General features: G+C 31.6%; 1 protein-coding gene across 1 annotated transcript; it reads right to left on the reverse strand.

Moving 5' to 3' along the window:
- Positions 1-11,455: 11,455 nt before the first annotated feature.
- On the reverse strand, positions 11,456-18,746 carry LOC119602997. The gene is made up of 4 exons (XM_037954850.1): positions 18,429-18,746; positions 12,029-12,236; positions 11,865-11,965; positions 11,456-11,777 (listed from the first exon to the last, which is right to left on the reverse strand). Exons 1-4 carry the CDS (start codon positions 18,702-18,704, stop codon positions 11,553-11,555), a joined length of 810 nt encoding a protein of 269 aa, XP_037810778.1. The 5' UTR covers positions 18,705-18,746; the 3' UTR covers positions 11,456-11,552.
- Positions 18,747-20,375: the final 1,629 nt, after the last annotated feature.

Here is a 20,375-nt window from a genome sequence, read left to right on the forward strand (position 1 = left end):
ATCAAATGTGAATAGTGAATGCTTTTTATACAAACTTGAGCCACCAGAAAGTAAAAGAACAACCAATATTTACTAACACAAAGCAAAAAAATATATTTATGCTTTTTAGTTAAGGAAATAGTGACAAAAAAAAAGAACAGCAAAATCAAAAAAGAAAAAACACAATGTTACCAAAACAGTGTAATACAAGAATCTCACCACTTAACATCAGAGATGGGATGTCTACAATAAAATCTAGAAAATCAACCATTAGGTACTATGTTTGATTGCAATTTATAAAATGTGTGTGATTTTAATATGGACTCATAAATGTTTTCAAACATTCGGCTATTCGATACCCAGCAGTTCGACAAAGAGTCAATGCATCCGAAAAAGACAGTGATTTCCACTAACGTCTAACCACTTGGTAGGCTCTAATTTGTGTTTCGTCACGGATGTACTCTTTGTAAACGAGGGTGAAGATAATCGTCAATTTAGTGTCCCCTTTGTAAGTGAGAGAGTTGACACTTAAAAAACAAACTAAATAGGTAGTTCGGGACTATCCGACCAAACTGATGGGTAGTCGATAAAAATAATTGAATTGAAAACATATTAAGAAAATTTTATAAAGTTCTTCAAATAGTTGTAAGTCCAACTATTTGAGGAACTTTATAAAATTCTTTTCAGGTTTTCGTACTTGCGTAAAATTAGAAAAGGGTTTGATTAAATAATAGTTCGTATTGTACACGAAATTTTCGTAAATATTATGAAAAAGTAATAAAGTAAGACAAAATGTTATAACAGTGTTAATGAATTTGATAATTGCGATAATTGCGGTTTATAACTTTAGAACTTTAAAATGGCCACCAGAAAGCATTGTCTGAAGGGAACCGTATGTGGAGGCAAATGTGGCAAGATTTTCACCAAACTATAGTGTAATATATGGAACTAACTAGTGCAAACAATTGCTACATAATTTTTACGGCTATTTAAATTGTATTTGTTTGGTGAAATTGTGAACCGACATTGATCATTTTCAAACCCATATATTTAATGCAATACAGAACAGCCATATTTTTGATATCATGAATAACAAAAAATGTTGGTACACAGCACTTTGTTATTCACCAATATCCAACTCTGCATACAAGTACAATGGATTATGGACTCCTATGCGTAGAAGTGATAAAAAATCTTCCACAAAACAGTTGGATAACATCACGAAATGTATATGGATGTACATACATACATATACATATACTTATACACTCGCACACATATCAAAGCAACAAACATAGAAACATATTCGTTTCGTTACCTAATAAACATTTTGTTAGCTACATGTTGCCAAGAGATTTCGTGGTGAATAAAAGAGGTGAATTTTAAGCAACAACCTGTTACTTCCGTTTCATATACATTTGCATGAGTAGAAGTAGGCGTGTATTAATTTATTTGTATGACATGTTGTATATCATTTGCAAATAAAATGACGCAAAAAGTTAAAATATAGATGATTTTTTTTTCCATCATTTCCATGTGATCATAAATGTTACAAAAATTCACGAAAGAATAAGTGAGTGTGTGGATTTGTCTAATCACATTTGCTACCTAATCTGTTTCCTTTATTTATGGAAAATGCATATACACTTTCAAAATGTTAAACGTTTCTTTGATACGTCAATAATTCCCCAAGTCCCCGATTGACATATTAAAAATGAAATTTTTTAGTAAATAACTGAGTAACAGTTAACGTTTAACATTAGTTTCGATTATATTTTTAAACTTATTTTTTCCTTAGTAATCACAAAAATATTACATCCAGTTTTGTTATATTATATATATATATATATATATATATATATATATATATATATATATATATATATATATATATATATATATATTATTTTATTACTTTCAGCATTTAAATATTGCTTATATTAAATTATAGGCAAATCTTACTGTTTTGCTGGTGATATTTCAATTAAAAAATTAATTGTTTTGATAAATTTGTTAATTAATATGACAATTGATTTGTTGTAATTTTTTGCTGTATATAAATAAAAAGCTTATGAAATACTTATGGAATTTTAATTAAAAAAAACTTTTTCGGTGAAATTGGTAAATTTGACTCCTCAACGTTAACACTAGTGGCTGATGATGCTGCTTACACCGTCTTAGATGTTTTAGAGTCCTTGTCTTGGTTCTTGACAATACTAGCCATGGAGTTCTGATCGATACCTATTACAGCATTTTGACTGCCAAGAATTTCTAATCCGTTTATGTTTTAATTGGACTTTAAGAGCACCGGAAGACGCCTGTTTTTTGCCGGTTCCAGCTTAGCGTCGTTTCAGGGAAGGGAATACACTTCACCAAGTTGTCACGCTTTTTATTGATTCTTTACCCTTTGAAGCGATTGCATGGTCCACTATCTTATTGTTGACCAGATATTCTATCATATTCTGCTGGGCTATTGGAATTTTGTCTGTTGGGTTATCGACATCGTATACTGCATAGCAGAGATCGTCCCGATGTCTTCTCTTGACTCTTGGTGATTTTTTTCTTTTCCACCGTCTAGCTTCTTCATTGTTTTTCGGGGCTTCTTTTGAGATAAACTTGCCTTCGAGGTTGATTTCGCCGACATGTTCGTCTTCGGAATATCGGACTTGGCGTTGTCACTATTACTCGAAGGATTCTGACTTGAAGTTCCTGTGAGTGAGGTATAATTTTGCTTCGATTTTATATTAGAAGACGGCGAACTCTTTTTCTTCTTAGGTTTATTTTCAGTTGTCAACTCCTCGGGAGATCTGGTCCTCTTTGCCTCAGATATTGAGAGAGAATCCAATTTTTCCTTTGGAATGTGGTGAGATTGACTCACTATAATTTCCTCATGCTTATTTTTCTTCTTTCTCCTCTGTGCTCCAGAAAGCCGTTTTTATTAATAGGTAGTTTAGCTATGTTATTACATACATCATTCACCATTTGCTCTATATCATTCCGTCTGGTATCTTTATTATCATCTGAGGATTCAGAGTGGGAACCCTCAGCTATATTTAAAGGTAGTTCAGAGATCTCTTTAAGTACATTCTTTTCTTTCACCGCTATATATATAGTAATTTAATAGTAATAGTAATTTTCTGAAGAGGACCTTATATATATATATAAGGTCCTCTTCAGAAAATTACTATTATGCGGATAACTGGCTTAAAAAACATATATATATATAGAAAATAAATAAACAACCAAAATGATTTTTGTCAAATTTTATGGGGATTGAATAATTTACCCTAACCCCCATATAAATATCCCATCAGAAAATGACTTCAACGATCACAACTCGCTTAAAATATTAGTATAGCACATAAGCTACATAAGCAGGTTTTATGAGAAATAGAATGCCGTCGCTTAATTTTGTAAGGATAAGACCGAAATTGACCCTACCCTTTATAGAGCGCCTCCCTCAGAAAATTACTTTAACGCTCATAACTTGCTTCAAACTGTTAGTAAAGTAAGAAAATTCGACATTAAAATTTTTTATCGGAACTAAAACTCTCTGTTAAATTTTATAAGGATCGGTCTGTAATTGTTCCTACCCCCATAAAAGGTCCTCTTCAGATAATGACTACATATAACGCTCATAACTTCTATAAATGCCAGTATAGCAACGAAACTCTTCATAAACAAGCTTTAAGGGAACTAAAATGGTTAATTTTGTACTGTAAGGTCCCCCTCTGAAAATTACATTATCGCTCATAACTTGCTACAAAAATCCAGCATAGGAACAAATTTCGACATATAGATGTTTTATAGAAACTGAAATTTCTCTGTCTAAATTTATGGGGTTCGGTCAAGAATTGACCCTATCCCACATATAAGGTCACCTCTTAGAAAATACTATAACGCACATAACTTGCATCAAAGTGCCAATATAGGAACAAACACCTCTCTCAAATTTTATAAGCTTCGGCCTATAATTGGCCCTACCCCCTTATGAGGTCCTCTTCTGAAAATGATTCTAAATCCAAATAACAGGCTTAAAATATATGTATAGCAAATTCGACATAAACTAATTTTATTGGAACTAAAATCTCTTTGTCCGCCTCAGAAAATGACTTCAACACAGATAACTGGCTTAAGGAACATGGATAGCAATGCAATTCAACATAATAGCAATGCAATGCAATAACATAATAGTTGTATCACGTCAGGGTGATATTACTATTTATATAGGTTATTAAAATTTAGAATAAATAAATAAATTGTGGAAACAAATAACAAAAGAATAGAATAGACCACTTTCCGTAATTCACTTAATTTGATAGTGGGTATATAAGATTCGCAATAGCCGAATATAACACTCTTGTTATTATAGGAGTTAACAACAGTCTCAATACAAACTATTTTAAAACTGAAAAAATATAAAAATATAAAAACATAAAAACATGATATCCCGACGAGTCCTTCAAATTTAATCAAGCTTTGGAGGTCTACACAAAAAACACGAAAAACACAATAATTCATCAAACGATACTAATTATTTGTTTTCGTGTATTCCGCAACTAAATACGTAGATTTTTTTGATTTAAATTCTTACTAGGATGATGAGATAAGAAGTCCGAGCAACAACAAATTTAGTTTGATTTAACATATTATGACTCTGACACAATAATATTAAAGCTCTACAAACAAACAGAAATGTAAATACCCTTGTATCTATTTATACTATTATTAGTTAGCTAGTAAATTAATATTTATTTATAAGTACATGTATAAAATTAGTAATATTTTTATAATATAATCGTTGTACATAATTTATGATGATGTGTAATGATAAAATTGTATTGAATTTGTATGAACATTTAACAACAAGACAGTTTTTTTTACTGCACATTCTTTAGGAAAAACACCAGCAGCAATGAAAATTATGATTGAATGTGTACTCAATTTCATGCAACAAACTTTGGCAACAGCAACAAACCTTTTAAGAATTATAAATATGTATTATAAATTACTCATACAAAAGTAAATCGAATAAATGTAAGTACTTAAATTATTACTAAAATTTTCATACAAATTTTGAAAATAAAATTTCGGTCCTTAAATATAAACGCTAAAGTAGCTGGGTTGGAAATTAACATATCTAAGCCAAATCATCATTGTTGAACATTTAACTAATTGGCAGCTTTATCAGTAAAACGAGTTGAGCTAAACTTGACGTTGTTAGCAGAATAAATAAGATTAAAGGTGCATTAAGCACCTTTTCGTTTGGATCAAACCAAACGAAATTCCTATGTATATTCCTATGGCATATGGTGGCCCAGGCATTTAAGCAATGTTTAGATATAGACTCAACTAATCAAAAGTCAGAAATTAGATAACGGAAATTGCATAGGATAGGTTATTTATATGGAGCCAAACTCGTTTAAAACGAACTCCGGGAGAGCAGTAAAATTTGTTGGTTATAAGAGAAGTTCGAAATAAGAGATGTAAATGCATCAGTTCCGTTTACAACCACGCAGAGGGTATGGTCTCTGTTGAATCGGCAACAGCACGTAGAGACGTATTCGGTAGACCGAAACACGAATCACAAAGAACTGTGGCAAATCTGGTATGAACCGATTAAACCCAAAACATACCTGGACAAGGAAGGAAAATTCAATGGATGATAGATATCTTATTACTTTTATAAGATATCTATCATCCATCACCAGCACACTATTCATTCGACAAACTCATATAGAACAATATCCAGTACACTCACTCTAGGTGTACGGGTAGGTAAGTTCCGTATACCCTTCATCCTATATCATATACACTTAACACCAATTTGTTCCCAACGCTTAGTCCCACACTCACTCCTCTGTGGGGTATCTGTTATCTTGGCAACAGCACCAAACTTATTTCGAACTATAGACTTAATCTTGCATCAATATTTTAACCGATATCCTCTTCCTGCGAATTTGGTTTTAAACCACAGCCACCACGTGCCCTCAAAGGAAACTCTCCAATGACCGGGACATGGGTTCCAGTGATCACCAGATTATGTGTTTTTCTGGTTCGACCCCATGTCAAATCATTCCAAAGAAAGGCCGAGGATACACTTGATCATCAACAGGGAATTGCAATAACACCAAGGTAGCATGCTCCAGGGGGAAGTACTTGAGGAACAGAAAAGGTAATTCGTTTTATTCGAGGATTCGAACCGAATTTATTATAAGAGATGTATTTTGTGTGAAAATGTCACGATTTGAAATATAAACCGTTATAACCGAGAATTCCTTATAACCAGCTGTACTTCTAAGACCTTGTCAAAATATAACACGACAAGCAGTAAGATCGTATACACAAGTTAGTCGGCGTCTTGGGGATCCCCCTAACACCTTGATGAGAACCATTGACGATGAGCTTAGTGCAGCAAATTATAACTGGAGTGTCATCGCTCGAGAAGCCAGAAGAATAGTAGAAGACCGATGCTGGAGTCAAAGATAAGGATGACAGAAGAAGAAAAAGCTAACGGATATTAGTCATTAGAATTCGAATAAAATTCGGTTTATCGTCATCAACTTTCGTTCAATTGAGTTTACGTTTCTTGTGAAAACCACATGCATTTTAAATAATTTACTATTCCACTTTAGGGGAATTTTATTGATTTTAAATGAACTGGTGTCAAATAAATTAGAAAATGTTCGAAACTAGAAATAAAGCAAGTAGAACACAATTGGATTACACAAATCAGATCCCTGATCAGGAATTTAGTTTCTTTTTACGGGATCTCTTCTAAAAAGATAAATATTGATTATAGCTATTGCATCATAGATCCATTGCTTTTTAAATATTTAATACTCTTTTCTAAATTAAGGCGATTTTATTCTAATAATGCAATCGTACTTAATTAAGTATTTATAGTTAAAGCAAATAAAAATTTTGTTAAAATTTATGATAATCTTGTCAAAATCAATTTATTAAAATCGCTCTAAAGGAACATACATAGATGAAAGGTATGCAAATTTATTGATTGGCAATTTGATTGCAACGTTTTTTTCGCAAAGAATGCGCTGGTTGTCCTGTTTTATATTGTATATTAAATGCTGTTCTCAAGTTTATACAAAGAAATGCAGGACACGCATTTAAAACTTTTAATAGAATTGTTACATGAAGGTTCTTCTACAGTTATTGAATTTTAATTTTGTTATTAAACAAAATACGTTCTTATAAAAAAAAAAACTTTACAAATACGCAATAGTTTTAGATACAAATGTACATATCGTCAACTAAAATGCAAAGTAACATAACATCATCATCATAAACGAATTCAAATTAACTTGCACAATATTACAAATAAGCATATTAAGTATTCTGAAAAGTTATTTTATTTTAAGCAACAAATATAAAAATTTTATCCTTTAAAGGTCATAATCCTAATAAAATTAGTTTTTTTTAAGATGTTTATAAACTTGTGATAAAATAGCTAGTTATTTAACATTTTAAATGTCGATATGAAGCAATATAAAATCATACAATAAAAAAAAAATACGTTGGTGCATAAAAATGTGTATGGATTCCTGATTAAAAGTTGCAACTTGCAAGCAACATTCTCGTAGTTGACGATTTTTATGGTTTTATTGACTGCTGACGACTATAAAATTACAAGACATTCAGCTGGACAATTAGTTTTCATTTGAGACACTGCACTGTTGCTACGTTTAGTTGTTGGTAGTTAGAAATAATTACGAATATCTAACAATAGGTATCAGCAATAAATATTGGCAATTCATTAAATTATAATAGCAATGATTTGTAGCAACGAACAATAAATAATAATTATAATGCAATTGATATGTAATGTAAAATATTTCATATTTAAATGATTAGAAATTAAAACATTTCCTTTTGCAGTGTTTCTTTTATTATTGAAAGAAACCAATAACAATAGTTAACCAACAGAAATCAAATATTAACTAAGGCGTAACACTAGATAAGGCAAGTATGTATTATAATTTTTCTAGAAAGTAACTGAAGGATAACATAGGCCGACAAAGGAAGAATCATTCTATTAAGGATTGAGACGCGCTGAATCCGAATCTAGCCTCAGAATTTCTACATCTCATCTGGGATATCGTGTCCTGAAGTTTGAAAAAAACCCCATTTTTGTTCCTTTTAATGACGCAAGACAACTTTATTTATAGAATGTTGTATGCCATCTGAAAGTTCATTCTGTACACTTTAAAATAAAGGGTTTACATCTGACATATCTTCTTTCTCCTTCGAGATATCTTCACCTAAAGCTTGATATAACAATAAATTGACAAAAACTGTATTTTTCCGTACATTTCGCCATTATTTTACAAAAAAACGTATATGTACATTCCAATTTCTCAAATTTTCTCCTATGAAAATAATTTTCGAAATCTGCTATAGTTGCTGACGGACGGACAGATATAGTTAAGTTGAATCAGAAAGTGATTTTGAGCCGATTGGAGCATCCTCAGATAGAATGGATAGAATATTTTTGTTCGTTATAAACAATATTTACAAAGCATAATACTCTTCGCACTATAGTAGTTAGTGTAGGGCATAAATACCATGAATATACCAAAAACCATGAGTTTAGAAGATATGTCAGTTCTTAAGTCTTTATTTTAAAGTTAACAAAATGAACTTTCAGGTGAAATACAATATTTTATAAAAAAAGAGCCTAAATGGTGATTTTTCAAATTTCAAGACACGATATCCCAATCTCAGATGTGATGGAGAAAAGAGGTCAGATTCGGATTCAGCGCGGCTCAATCCTATAGAAGCGTCTAACTTGGTCACTGGATTTCGACTTTTTAACAATTTTGACGCCCTGTGTAGTCTGTGATTAGAATTACCTTTTTATTTAAAAAGAACCACTATTGATCGCATATTTAAAAATAATTTGCTAACGTGCAATTCTCTAAAAGATAAGATACTTAATTTATTAATTCAGTATTTTATTTATTAGATATTTTGTATAAGAGCATATTTTTTGCGCCTAAAACACTTTTAGGTGGATAATTTTAGCACCTATGTAGATATTTTTAGATTTTCTTTTGAAATTCAATTTACGATTTAATCTATGAAGAACGTTCAATTTATGTTTTCTAAATCAGAAAAATACTGAATTAATTTCGATAGTAACGGTATTCTGCATTAGCATGATTCAAAGCAGTATACCAGACAAAGAACATATGTAAATATAATCAGCATGCGGCGGAAACCGCGTCGAATGAAGTTGTCCACTATTTAGCAAAATCCTTCTATAGCAAACTCTTTACACTGGCGGAATTCATTGACATCGAAGGCGTTATCAATAACATGCACACTAATACTCCTATCCAATCCTTCGATCAGTTTTATGGTGGCATTTTGACTCCTTTGATCAGGGTAACCACGTAAAAAAGCCTCCTAGGGTCCATAACCAAGAAAAGAATTTGGACCTGTTTGCCAAATTCTTTTCTCGTAATTGAGATGGGCTCAATCTAGAGGCCTTAATATTAACCCGACAAAGACTGAAATCTGTCTTTTCACAAGAACGACAAAATTTGCTAAGTATATTGAATCCTATTTTTTGATCAGAAAGATACAGGTGACAGAGTTAAGTAAGGTGTAATCCTTGACCGGTAAGTAAAATGGAGGCCTTCTTTGGACAAAAAAAGTATTATACTATTAAAGGGAGTTCAGGGTATATGCTGCTTGGATATAAGTGGACCCATCAGCACTACGTCAAGCAAGATTCTGGAAACGTTGCTATTAGATATTTATTACAACCATTGAAACATATACATACAAACTTATATGTGAGATATGTGGCGGCCCTTACAGCCGAACGGCTCATAACTTTAGGCGAGCTGACCAAAGTTGTTATAGGACATGTATCAATGTATACTGGACATATTGAAAGGCTATACACAATCATCGGACATGTTCTATCGCAAACCAGACACAGAATATGTCGGGAACTTTGAAACACCGATCCCAGATAGATAGTAAATACTCGCCGGAATCCGTTGCTACACGCTTGGCTCTATATTGGGGGACAAAGACCAAGACAAATATACTACCGTTGACTTAATCACAACACTAACTTCCAGGCAAGAGTGCGAGCAATAACGCAAAGCGTTAACTGGATTAAGATAATTAAGGATTAACATATTTAACGACAGTCAGAAAGCAGTTATGGCGATATCAGGTGATAATGTTAAATAGGACCGTTTTGGAAGCTCTAACAGAATACACTCCCAGAGGAACGGTTTATATCATATGTGCACTCAGAGGTAGTCGGCAATAATAGAATAGCGAATGTACTATCTTTAAAAGGAAGGGAGCTCGAAGTAGTTAATCAAACGAACGCAAAAACATCGAAGCAACGAGAGCTGAATTAAAAATATGGGTGAGTGGTTAAAGCCACAAACATCCTATAGGGTGATCCTAACGAGAGCAGAGCGAGAAGCTTCCTCAAAGGTTAGTATGGTGGTACGTATTCTGAGTGGATACACAAGATTACGGGCACAGCTATATATAATTGGACTTGCGGATTCAGACGAGCATTTAGAGAGAACAGTGAAGCACTGGAGCACTTTATTTACCACTGTCAAGTATGTTGGGAGTGATATAACATCCCTCACGAACACAGATTGAAAAATTCTTAAAAACTACGTCCAGGAAACTGAGTTTCTGAACATCGGACAAAAGGACCAATAGTGGCCTAGGTGTATTTCTTAGGATTTGATGTAGTATACATCCTCCTATCAACCTAACATAAAAAATTGTGAAATTCCCAAAATTTTCCCGGGATTTCCGAAAAATTATTCTAGAAAATTCAAGGAAAATTTTTCCTTTTAGAAACCCTAACTGTAGATGATAGAAAATGAGACAGTCGTAATGATGCAATCTTATCTAAAACTTATCAAATTTGGTGGCTTGCAGCCAACCAACAACTTGTCCAACTCGACTTAATGTTTATCTCTTTATGATGTGGCCAAACGCAGGAAAACAAAATATACAACTGTGTTATTTTGGTGTATTTGTTAAAAAAACTAAAATGAAAATAAAATATGGAAATATACAACTGTAGAATTATAAATTAAAGATAATGCTTAATAAATTAAGTAATTATTAGTACATACACATTAATTGTATATTTAAATCTAATTATTTATAACATACAATTCGTACAAATATAAAAACATACACAGATAGAACTACAAAGATACATAAATACATACATACATACATACGTTACTTAACATCTAGGTAATAGTTCGCCATCGAGTACCTCAAAGGAACTCGATAAACACTCACAATGTGAAAAACGAATTTTTACCGAAAACTACATATGTAGGTTTCGTCAAAGTTTTAATGTGATTGTTCACATTGTAAGATTTAAAGTTTTTATTTTAAATTTAATTTAATTGTTTTTATTTTATAACTATGTATGTGCAATATTTTAAATTTCTTAATTTTATAAATACATTTATTTATTTTGATTGTTTTTTAATTATTTATATTTTCTAATTTTAAAATATTATTTTAGATTTAGCATTGGATGATGTTTAAAAACAACTCACAGCATTAAAATAACAACGCCAGTAAGAACTTGCCGTTCGTCCACCCCCCGCACCAACTACTCCTCCAACTCCACCGACACCAATATCGCCGCCATTGTATCCATTTAAAAGACCTCTACTGAGGGCCGATGAAGATGATGCATCTAATAATGATGAAACACCCTCGACTCCCATATCGCCACCCAAATCCAAGCCCACGTTCGCTCTTCTCTGAAAGCTCTGTGCCATTAACTGAAATTTTCTTACTCATGCCCAAAAATCTCTCAAATCAACTTAAGCTTTAATAATCCAACTTACAGTTTCGCCTGTAGCTCGATTTATCGAATTGAGATCTTTGAAATCATAGTCCATCATAACAGTTGGATCATCATCGCTGTACATGGCAAGATATGGAGAATCTATAGACGTAGAGTTTTAATTTATTGAAAATTTCATTAAAAATTCCTTAAAAAAATAATAACCTTTATTGTCTGGAATGTTTTCGTCTTTGTCCTCTTCCTTATTGCGATCATTTACTCCAGATGCAATATTTTTATTGTTATTGTTGTTATTTTTATTATTATAGAATTCACTTAATCTTGTACTACCACTGTGTTCTTTTTCGAGAGCATGATGAAGCGCCACCATAAGGCGATCAAGAAGAAGAGCTGCTCTTTTTGGGACAACCATCTGCAAAATAATTTAAGCGTAATCAGACAAAATATGTACTTCGCTATAGAAATTGTTATAGTAAAAGTGGTTAAAGTAGCTGTGAAGTATGGCCATAATCAGGAGCCATATAAAAGATGACTGTAAAATTCATAACTGACTTAAAAATACAAGTATTATGAAAACAAAAATCTCTCTACTAAATTTCAAAAATCGTACATAAATAGGAAGAATAAACTCAATCATTCTATTGAGGTCTGTACCGCAATTCTGTAATTTTTAATTTTAACTACCGATATCGTAAAGTAACAACAAACATCGGTTGCATTAACGAATTTTCAATTTTGTTAGAATATTTTAACGACAAATGTCGGAAAAATATGAGAATGTCAAAAGTTTTGTATGGAAATATTTTTAAAATATAAAATTATTAACGTGAACTTTTTATTTTTCGAAAAGAATGATTCTTCAGTAATCTTTATTTTAATATATTTAATCGAGTTTCATAGTTCATAATCTATATATATAAAAATGTTTGTATGATTTTCTTGAAATTTTCACAGTGTATTCCTATATGTCTGGAAAAGGTTATAGGCAACTTTTTATTTTGAAATTTGAAGTGGGCGTGGAGCCACGTCCCTATTAAGAAAATATTAAATCAGTATATGTATCTGATATAATATAAAGGCCCAAATAGACTACGCAAGCGGCTTATCAAACATACTTTTTTCATTCGAACACACACTACACAAACCTTGCTCGTACAAACAGCGATTTTTTGCACGTTTTTGTGGACTTGCAAAGATACAGGTTTGATAAAATTCAATATGTTTGTGTAAAAATCAATTTTTTTTTAATTTTTATACAAACCAACAGCAAGCATTTGTACAAACACGAAACACCCTCATACACTACACAACAGGCTTGCACAAACATAAAATATTGGTATGTTTGTCAAGCCGTTTGTGTAGTCTATTTGGGCCTTAACAGTTAGTCCTCAAATTTTGTCGGAACCACTTTAGTGTCAATATGAAAAATTCGTTAATTAAATTATTATAAAATATTAAATAGAAAAATTCGTTTATCTTGGAAATTATTACAATTAGAATCTTAAAATTTTGCATGAAGAACTTTAACATTTTGGGTTATAAATTGGCGGACTACCAATGAGAGGAGCGGTACCTCCCAATGAATTAAATACAAAAATTCGTTTACCTATTAAACTAATAGAACTAAATTCTTAAAATTTTGCACGAAGAACTTTAATATTCATCTGAACATTTTGTAAAAAACTGTGCGGATTTTCATCTATAATTTAAATAGAAATATATATTCATTTGAACATTTTGAGATTAACGGGTGGACTTTCAATGGCGGCTTGGCACCTCCCATATGAATTAAATACAAAATTTCGTTTATCTTGGAAACTAATAGAACTAGATTCTTCAAATTTTGCACGAAGAACTTTAATATTCATCAGATAATTTTGGAGAAATAAAGGGCGGACTTTCATCTGGAGGGGCTTGGAGTCCCCATATGAATTAAATAGAAATATTCGTATATCTGAGAAACTATTCGGACTAGAATCTTCAAATTTTACATGAAGAACTTTGACATTCATCTAAACATTTAGATAATAACGGGCGCACTTTCAATGGGGTGCTTGGCACCTCCCATATGAATTAAATACAAAATTTCGTTTATCTGGGAAACTAATAGAACTAGATTCTTCAAATTTTGCAAGAAGAACTTTAATATTCATCTGAATATTTTGGAGAAAAAAAAGGCGGACTTTCATATAGGGGCTTGGAGCCCCCATATGAATTAAATAGAAAAATTTTTATATCTGAGAAACTATAAGAGCTAGAATCTTAAAATTTTACATGAAGGACTTTATCATTCATGTGAACATTTGTATATCTGGTAAACTATTAGATTATTAAATTTTTTTATGGATTACATTAACATCTTAATTAACGTTCGGGAAAATTGGCGAACTTGCAATAATTTGCGTGGCATCTCTCATATGTAACAAATTGTATATGTACTACTATTGTAGTTAGAATCGTCAAAATCGTTTTTTTATTATTTATATTGCTTATAGGGTAACAAAGCACACTGGGTATAGCTAGTGTTTAAAAATAATGAAAACGCTTTAAAAATAATATACAATTTCGTAATTATACCCTACACCACTTTAGTGGGGAGGGTATATTGGGTTTGTGCTGATGTTTGTAACGTACAAAAATATTCGTCCTATACCCACCTTAAAGTATACCAATTGGCTTAGAATCGTTTTCTGAGTCGACTAAGCTATGTCCGTCTGGCTGTCCATGTAAACCTTGTGCGCAAGGTACAGGTCGCAATTTTCAAGATAATTGGATGAAATTTGGCACACACTCTTTTTTTCGGCCCAAGGACGAAAATGGTTGAAATCGGTCGATTATTTCACCTAGCCCCCATACAACAGAACCTCCCGCACAACTAAGTTTTATACAAGCCTTGATGACCTTGCCAAATTTCATAGAGATCGGCCCTCATTTGACCCTAGCTCCCATACAAAGTCCCTTTTCGAAAATTACTTGAATGTCCAAAATTAACTTATAAACACAAATATCGCGATGAAATTCAGCACAATAAAACATTATGTAAATATAAATATATTCACAAAATTTTATCGGGCTTGGTCCATATTTGCCCCTGGCCCTCATATAAAGCCTCTTTCAGAAAATTAGTTTTTCATCCATAAATTGCTTAAATGTATAGGAACAAGGTAATAGAAGATAAATGCTTTATTATGAAAAATAAATCACATTTAATATTCATAACTGATGTAGGGTATCATATGGTCGGTCATGCCCGACTATACTTTCTTACTTGTTTTTTATTGTATGTATGCTTTTTTCTTCATTTGTCTCCACTTTTACCAAATATACACACAAACACAGAATAAATTGAAATAAGTGAGAATATAAAAGAAAACAGCTATTGGCTACGAATACAAATCCGAAAAAATAAATTATATTTCATATATTCGGTTACAAATTGATGACATTGATACAGAGAAACAAAATTACAATTTTAAAGAATGACGTTGAATCGTTTGATGTAGATTCACAAAATTTTAAATATAATTTTATTTAATGGTCTTGTCCTATACCCATCATACAGTTTATGCCGTTACAAATAAATTATGAAATAAAACTAATCTATAACCGTCTTGTCTATACCCGAGCAAAATTACGTTCATCAATACCCATCATACCCGGGTATGTCATATGTAACGTGACCAGACATTACGCAAAAATCGGGATTGATTGATTGATCCCGCCTTTTTACATATTAATCATCTTTAATTTTATTGTAATCAATTTGATATATTATTTAAAAGTTTAAAATTTAAATTTAGAAATGTTGGTACAAAATAGAGATTCGATAGAAATATTCTAGTATTTTTTAATAAATTTTCAAAATGTGGGTAAATAAAGACATACACTTTTACACAAAAATGTTTCACTTCAATTTATAAAGTTAATATTACAAAAAATATTATTTTAAGTGACAAGAGAAAATCACTATTTTGGACCCGTGACTTTTAATATATAAAGCTGTGCTTTTTTGCCAAGTGAGTTACAAGAAAATTATCAATCCAATTTTATGACCAGTATTTTAAGTCTCCGACATAATAGAGAATCCTCACTTTAAGTGACTGTGTATCTGACCGTCAGAACCTACTTATATTTGTTTTATTTTTTTAACTGATATTTCAGAGTGATTTTATCCAATTTTCCGGATACATTATACTTCCTAACTATTCAGATTTTAGTCAGAATTCGCGAGGAACATACGAAATATGCTGTAGAAAAGGTTTTATTTGCATAGATTTTCTAATAACACAGGCCAACAAAAATTTTAGAAAGTCGAAAGGAAGGATTGCTACCCAAAATTCCAATCTAGCATTAGAATTTTTCTATAAAATAAGGTTTTCGTTTCATGTTTGTCTTACCCTTATTAATCGAAATTCAATCCTTAAGAATAGTATGCCTTGGTCTCATACAAATTTCATAAACATTTATCAATAGCCGAATGTTATATAATCGCAACCAATGAAATTATACCAGAATAACGTTCAACCTACATATTTTGGTTCTTTTTCATTGCATACATACATACCCAAGAATTTTTTAATTATATAGTCTCATTTGACCATAGCCCCTATTCAAAGCCCCCTTCAAAATTCGACTTAAATGTCCACAATTTTGCTGAACAATAAATGACTTAAGTATATCTGAGACAAGGTACAATTCAACTTAAATGCTTTATTATGAAAACTTAATCACATTTTTTTGTAACAGCTACCGGAGACGAACCTGTTGGAAATGGTTAACATCAGTCCATTATTTCACCTAGCCCCCATACAACTGAACCCGCCGAATAGGGCTTTTAAGTTCATAATTATGTTTAATATACTCGTATCTCGACAAAAAGACGCAAAACCAAGTTCTATACTAGCCTTTATGACTATTGAAAATGGTTAAGGTCGGTCCATTATTTCACCTAGCCTCCATACAACTGAACCACTGAATAGAGCTTGTAAACATTGGGTTTGTGCTGATGTTTGTAACGCACAATAATATTGGTCCTATACCCACCTTAAAGTATACCAATCGGCTTAGAATCATTTTCTGAGTCGATTTAGATATGTCCGTCCGTCTGTCCGTCCATGTAAACCTTGTAATCAAACTACAGGTCGCAATTATGAAGATAATTCAATGAAATTTGGCACATGATCTTCTATTGTCCCAGGAACGAAGCCTATTGAAAATGGTTATGATCCATTATTTCACCTAGCCCCCATACAACTGAACCCCTGAATAGGGCTTGTAAACCTTGTAATCAAACTATAGGTCGCAATTTTGATGATAATTCAATGAAATTTGGCACATGATCTTCTATAGTACCGGAGATAAAGCCTATTGAAAATGGTTAACATCGGTCCATTATTTCACCTAGAACCCATACAACTGAACCCCTGAATAGGGCTTGTAAACATTGTAATCAAACTACTGGAATTCGTATCATCCACCAATTTTTCACATTTTTATCTTTTAGTCCTTCTGACTGTATACTTGAGTCCCAAATATAAAATTCTAATTTTACAGAAGTTGCGAATAGTGGCCGTCTCTGCCTCTGACTTATACTTAATGTTATAAAAATACATTCTGGAAACATTTTACGCGATATTACAATGTTAACTGATGGCACCATGACTCTGAAGGAGAAAACGTTTTTTACAAAAATTTTGGCACTAAATTCATCTATTTGTATTTTAACAGCATTGAAATATGTATGCAATTGTCGTTTTAATAAGATATAAAACACAAAAATCAGTCAAAAATTTTAAAAGTTAGAAATTCCTCCGATCATTTAGTGTCACAAAACATTTAACTGAGAAATATTTCAAAAAAATTAACAAATTTGGGGAAATTTTCTAATAAAACCATGTTATTAAATATATTCGTATTAACTTAAATGTGAGTTTTTATCCTCATTAGATAGCTAATAGTCATAAATGGGAAATCCTTCAGACGACAGTTTAAAAATCGTTTCACTTTTAGCAATTTTGTTAAATTTTAATAATATCTCCATGTGACTTATGGACAATAAAGAAGGGAATAAAATTGTAAAGAAATTAGGTCTCTCACATATTTCAGAGAAAGCAATTTTTTGTTAAATTTTTTTTTAAACAGGCTTTATTCTTTACGGTTATGCATTTTATATAAAACTTTTAAAGAATATATAATTCAAGATAATAAGAAACAACGAATAATTTTAACCCATAAAATGTGAAAGTCAAACTCAAGCTATGCAATAGACAGAAATTCTCTTGAAACCATAGTGAAATATTAAATAAAACTTAGGGAAACTATATAATGAAAATATCGAAAAAAAAATATAAATGCACCCCTAAACGTAAATATATTTTTATAATTATATAAAAAGTTCGTAAAATATTAACAAAATATTCGATACCATTTTGCGAGAAAATGTTGGGTGATAGAGAAATACAGATATCAGAATTGGTTTCAAAACTTTTCACTAACCTCCATTTCGTTGGCCTGTGTAATTTAGCAAAAATTGTCTACCTTGAAATTAGAATTTTTTATATTCCATTTGCAGGAAAGAAAACAACATTTTAATTATTTAACTTACTGGATATTCATCGTAGTTTGACTCCAACTGATCACTTGCACTAAATATTTCCTCTGGCTGGCCTGCAGATCCGCCAATGCCACTTCCCGATGTAAGTGTACGCTTATCGGCTGGTAATTTTTCAGCTGCTCCAACGTGTGAAAACCGTTTATTATAATGTTGGCCATTGTGAAGACTAAAAAGTGGTTGAAACGTTTGAAAAAGTAAGAGAAGCAATAAAATACCGCCGGTAGAAGTATAAGTGGATCGTATCGTTTGGTAAATTCTTTCCGTCATTTTTTTAATTTTTAGATTTGATATTTTTTAAGCGTAACTGAACCGTAAAAAATTTGCACTGAATGGTTTGTAGTCACTGCAAAGTCCTTTTATAGTTTGAATACAAACGAAATGACCAAATGATGGAAAGTCATGAAGGTGGTGATTTTTACTTAATAAATGTATGATGATGTATTTTTAATGTTACATTTCAATAAATAAATATGTATGTACTTTTTTCAATTTTTTCACATTGTAAATCCCTGCTATTTTGTCCTTAATTTATTTATTCTTATTTGTGACTGTTTCTTACAAAGAAATGCTTTCTCATGTGATTTTGTTCGTGTTTCTGTAGAACACACATCAGGAATGTTGTTGCACAAAAAATTACAAAAACACATAATATATCAACATTAATGATTATGTTGTTGTAATTATAGCAAGGATTAAAAACGTTACTATTATGTACTGGTTTTGTTGGTGGAAGTTGTAAACAATATTCGCCACAAATGCCAAGACATACAGAAGCACTTACCCCCATCATCCAGCCAATAATATAATAATATCCATCAAACCACAAGTTCAACTGGTGTCTCAATAATTCTTCACAATAAAAGACGTCTATAGTTAAATTTATAAATTCTTCTCATTGTTTTACTTTTACTAAAAATATGCACTTGAAAACTAAAGTATCAAAAGTAAGTTTGTAAAAGGATTTTTTTAAATAAAAATAAAAATGACGTAAGCGTCTTAAATTTCAATTAGTCGTTTTAATCGAAGGATAACGCAACCTGATATTTTTTATGTTTTTTACTTATCGTACAGTGGGGGTTGGGACTGAAATGGCTGAGCTGATAGTCATGGAATTTTAATAGTTCAACCAATATGTTGCACATTTTATACTCTACAAAGTTTCAATAGCATTTAAAAACGTATGACGTGTAATTACTAATTAGCGGAATACATGCATGAAGTAGTTTTTTGTAATATTTCGCCTAAATCACACGGGTTTCATTTTTAGCCCTGAGCGTGAATACCTATACTGTTTAAAATTCCTCAACAAATTTTGTTGAGCTATAAATTTAAGAAGTGGTCCTAACCACCGTTCTATACTTTCAAGTCACCGCATGGAATTTTTTCGACCATGATTTATTTCAGACCTCTATGCGGCGAACGGTTTTGCATTTGATAGGTTATCTTCCTCAAGCTCCCTTCCCTTTATAGCAAGTATGTACATTCGCTTATTGTTGATTATCCCTGAGTGAAGTTGCGTCCTCATGATTTAGAGTTTACCACTTTTAGAGTATTCGTCCAACTTTGAACCCCTCTAACTCTGGCAGTTCTTGGTCCTCATGATTTAGAATTTACCACTTTTAGAGTATTCGGATATGCCACTCTTTCAATCCACTAAGGACTTACATTTTAGATTTATCAGCTAATTTCAGCCAAATTGCATTGTGATCGTCGGAATAATTTTTTTTATTAAAAAAAAAAAACATTTTTTGAAAAGATTTAAAGTCCTTTGGGCAATTTTTCCTAGGACCAAAAGGTGAAAAGTTACGCTCATTTGAACAAACCCTGTATGACCAAAATGTCCAACTTAGACTCGGCCAGTTCCTGACCGATAGAATTGAACATTTATAAGTTATCTCACTGGATACAAAATTATATAATTATAATATATAATTTGTT

This window comes from Lucilia sericata, unplaced genomic scaffold (assembly GCF_015586225.1).
Source record: "Lucilia sericata isolate MDLA Ls3-8-SP2 unplaced genomic scaffold, ASM1558622v1 Contig000009F_arrow, whole genome shotgun sequence".
Taxonomy (NCBI): domain Eukaryota; kingdom Metazoa; phylum Arthropoda; class Insecta; order Diptera; family Calliphoridae; genus Lucilia; species Lucilia sericata.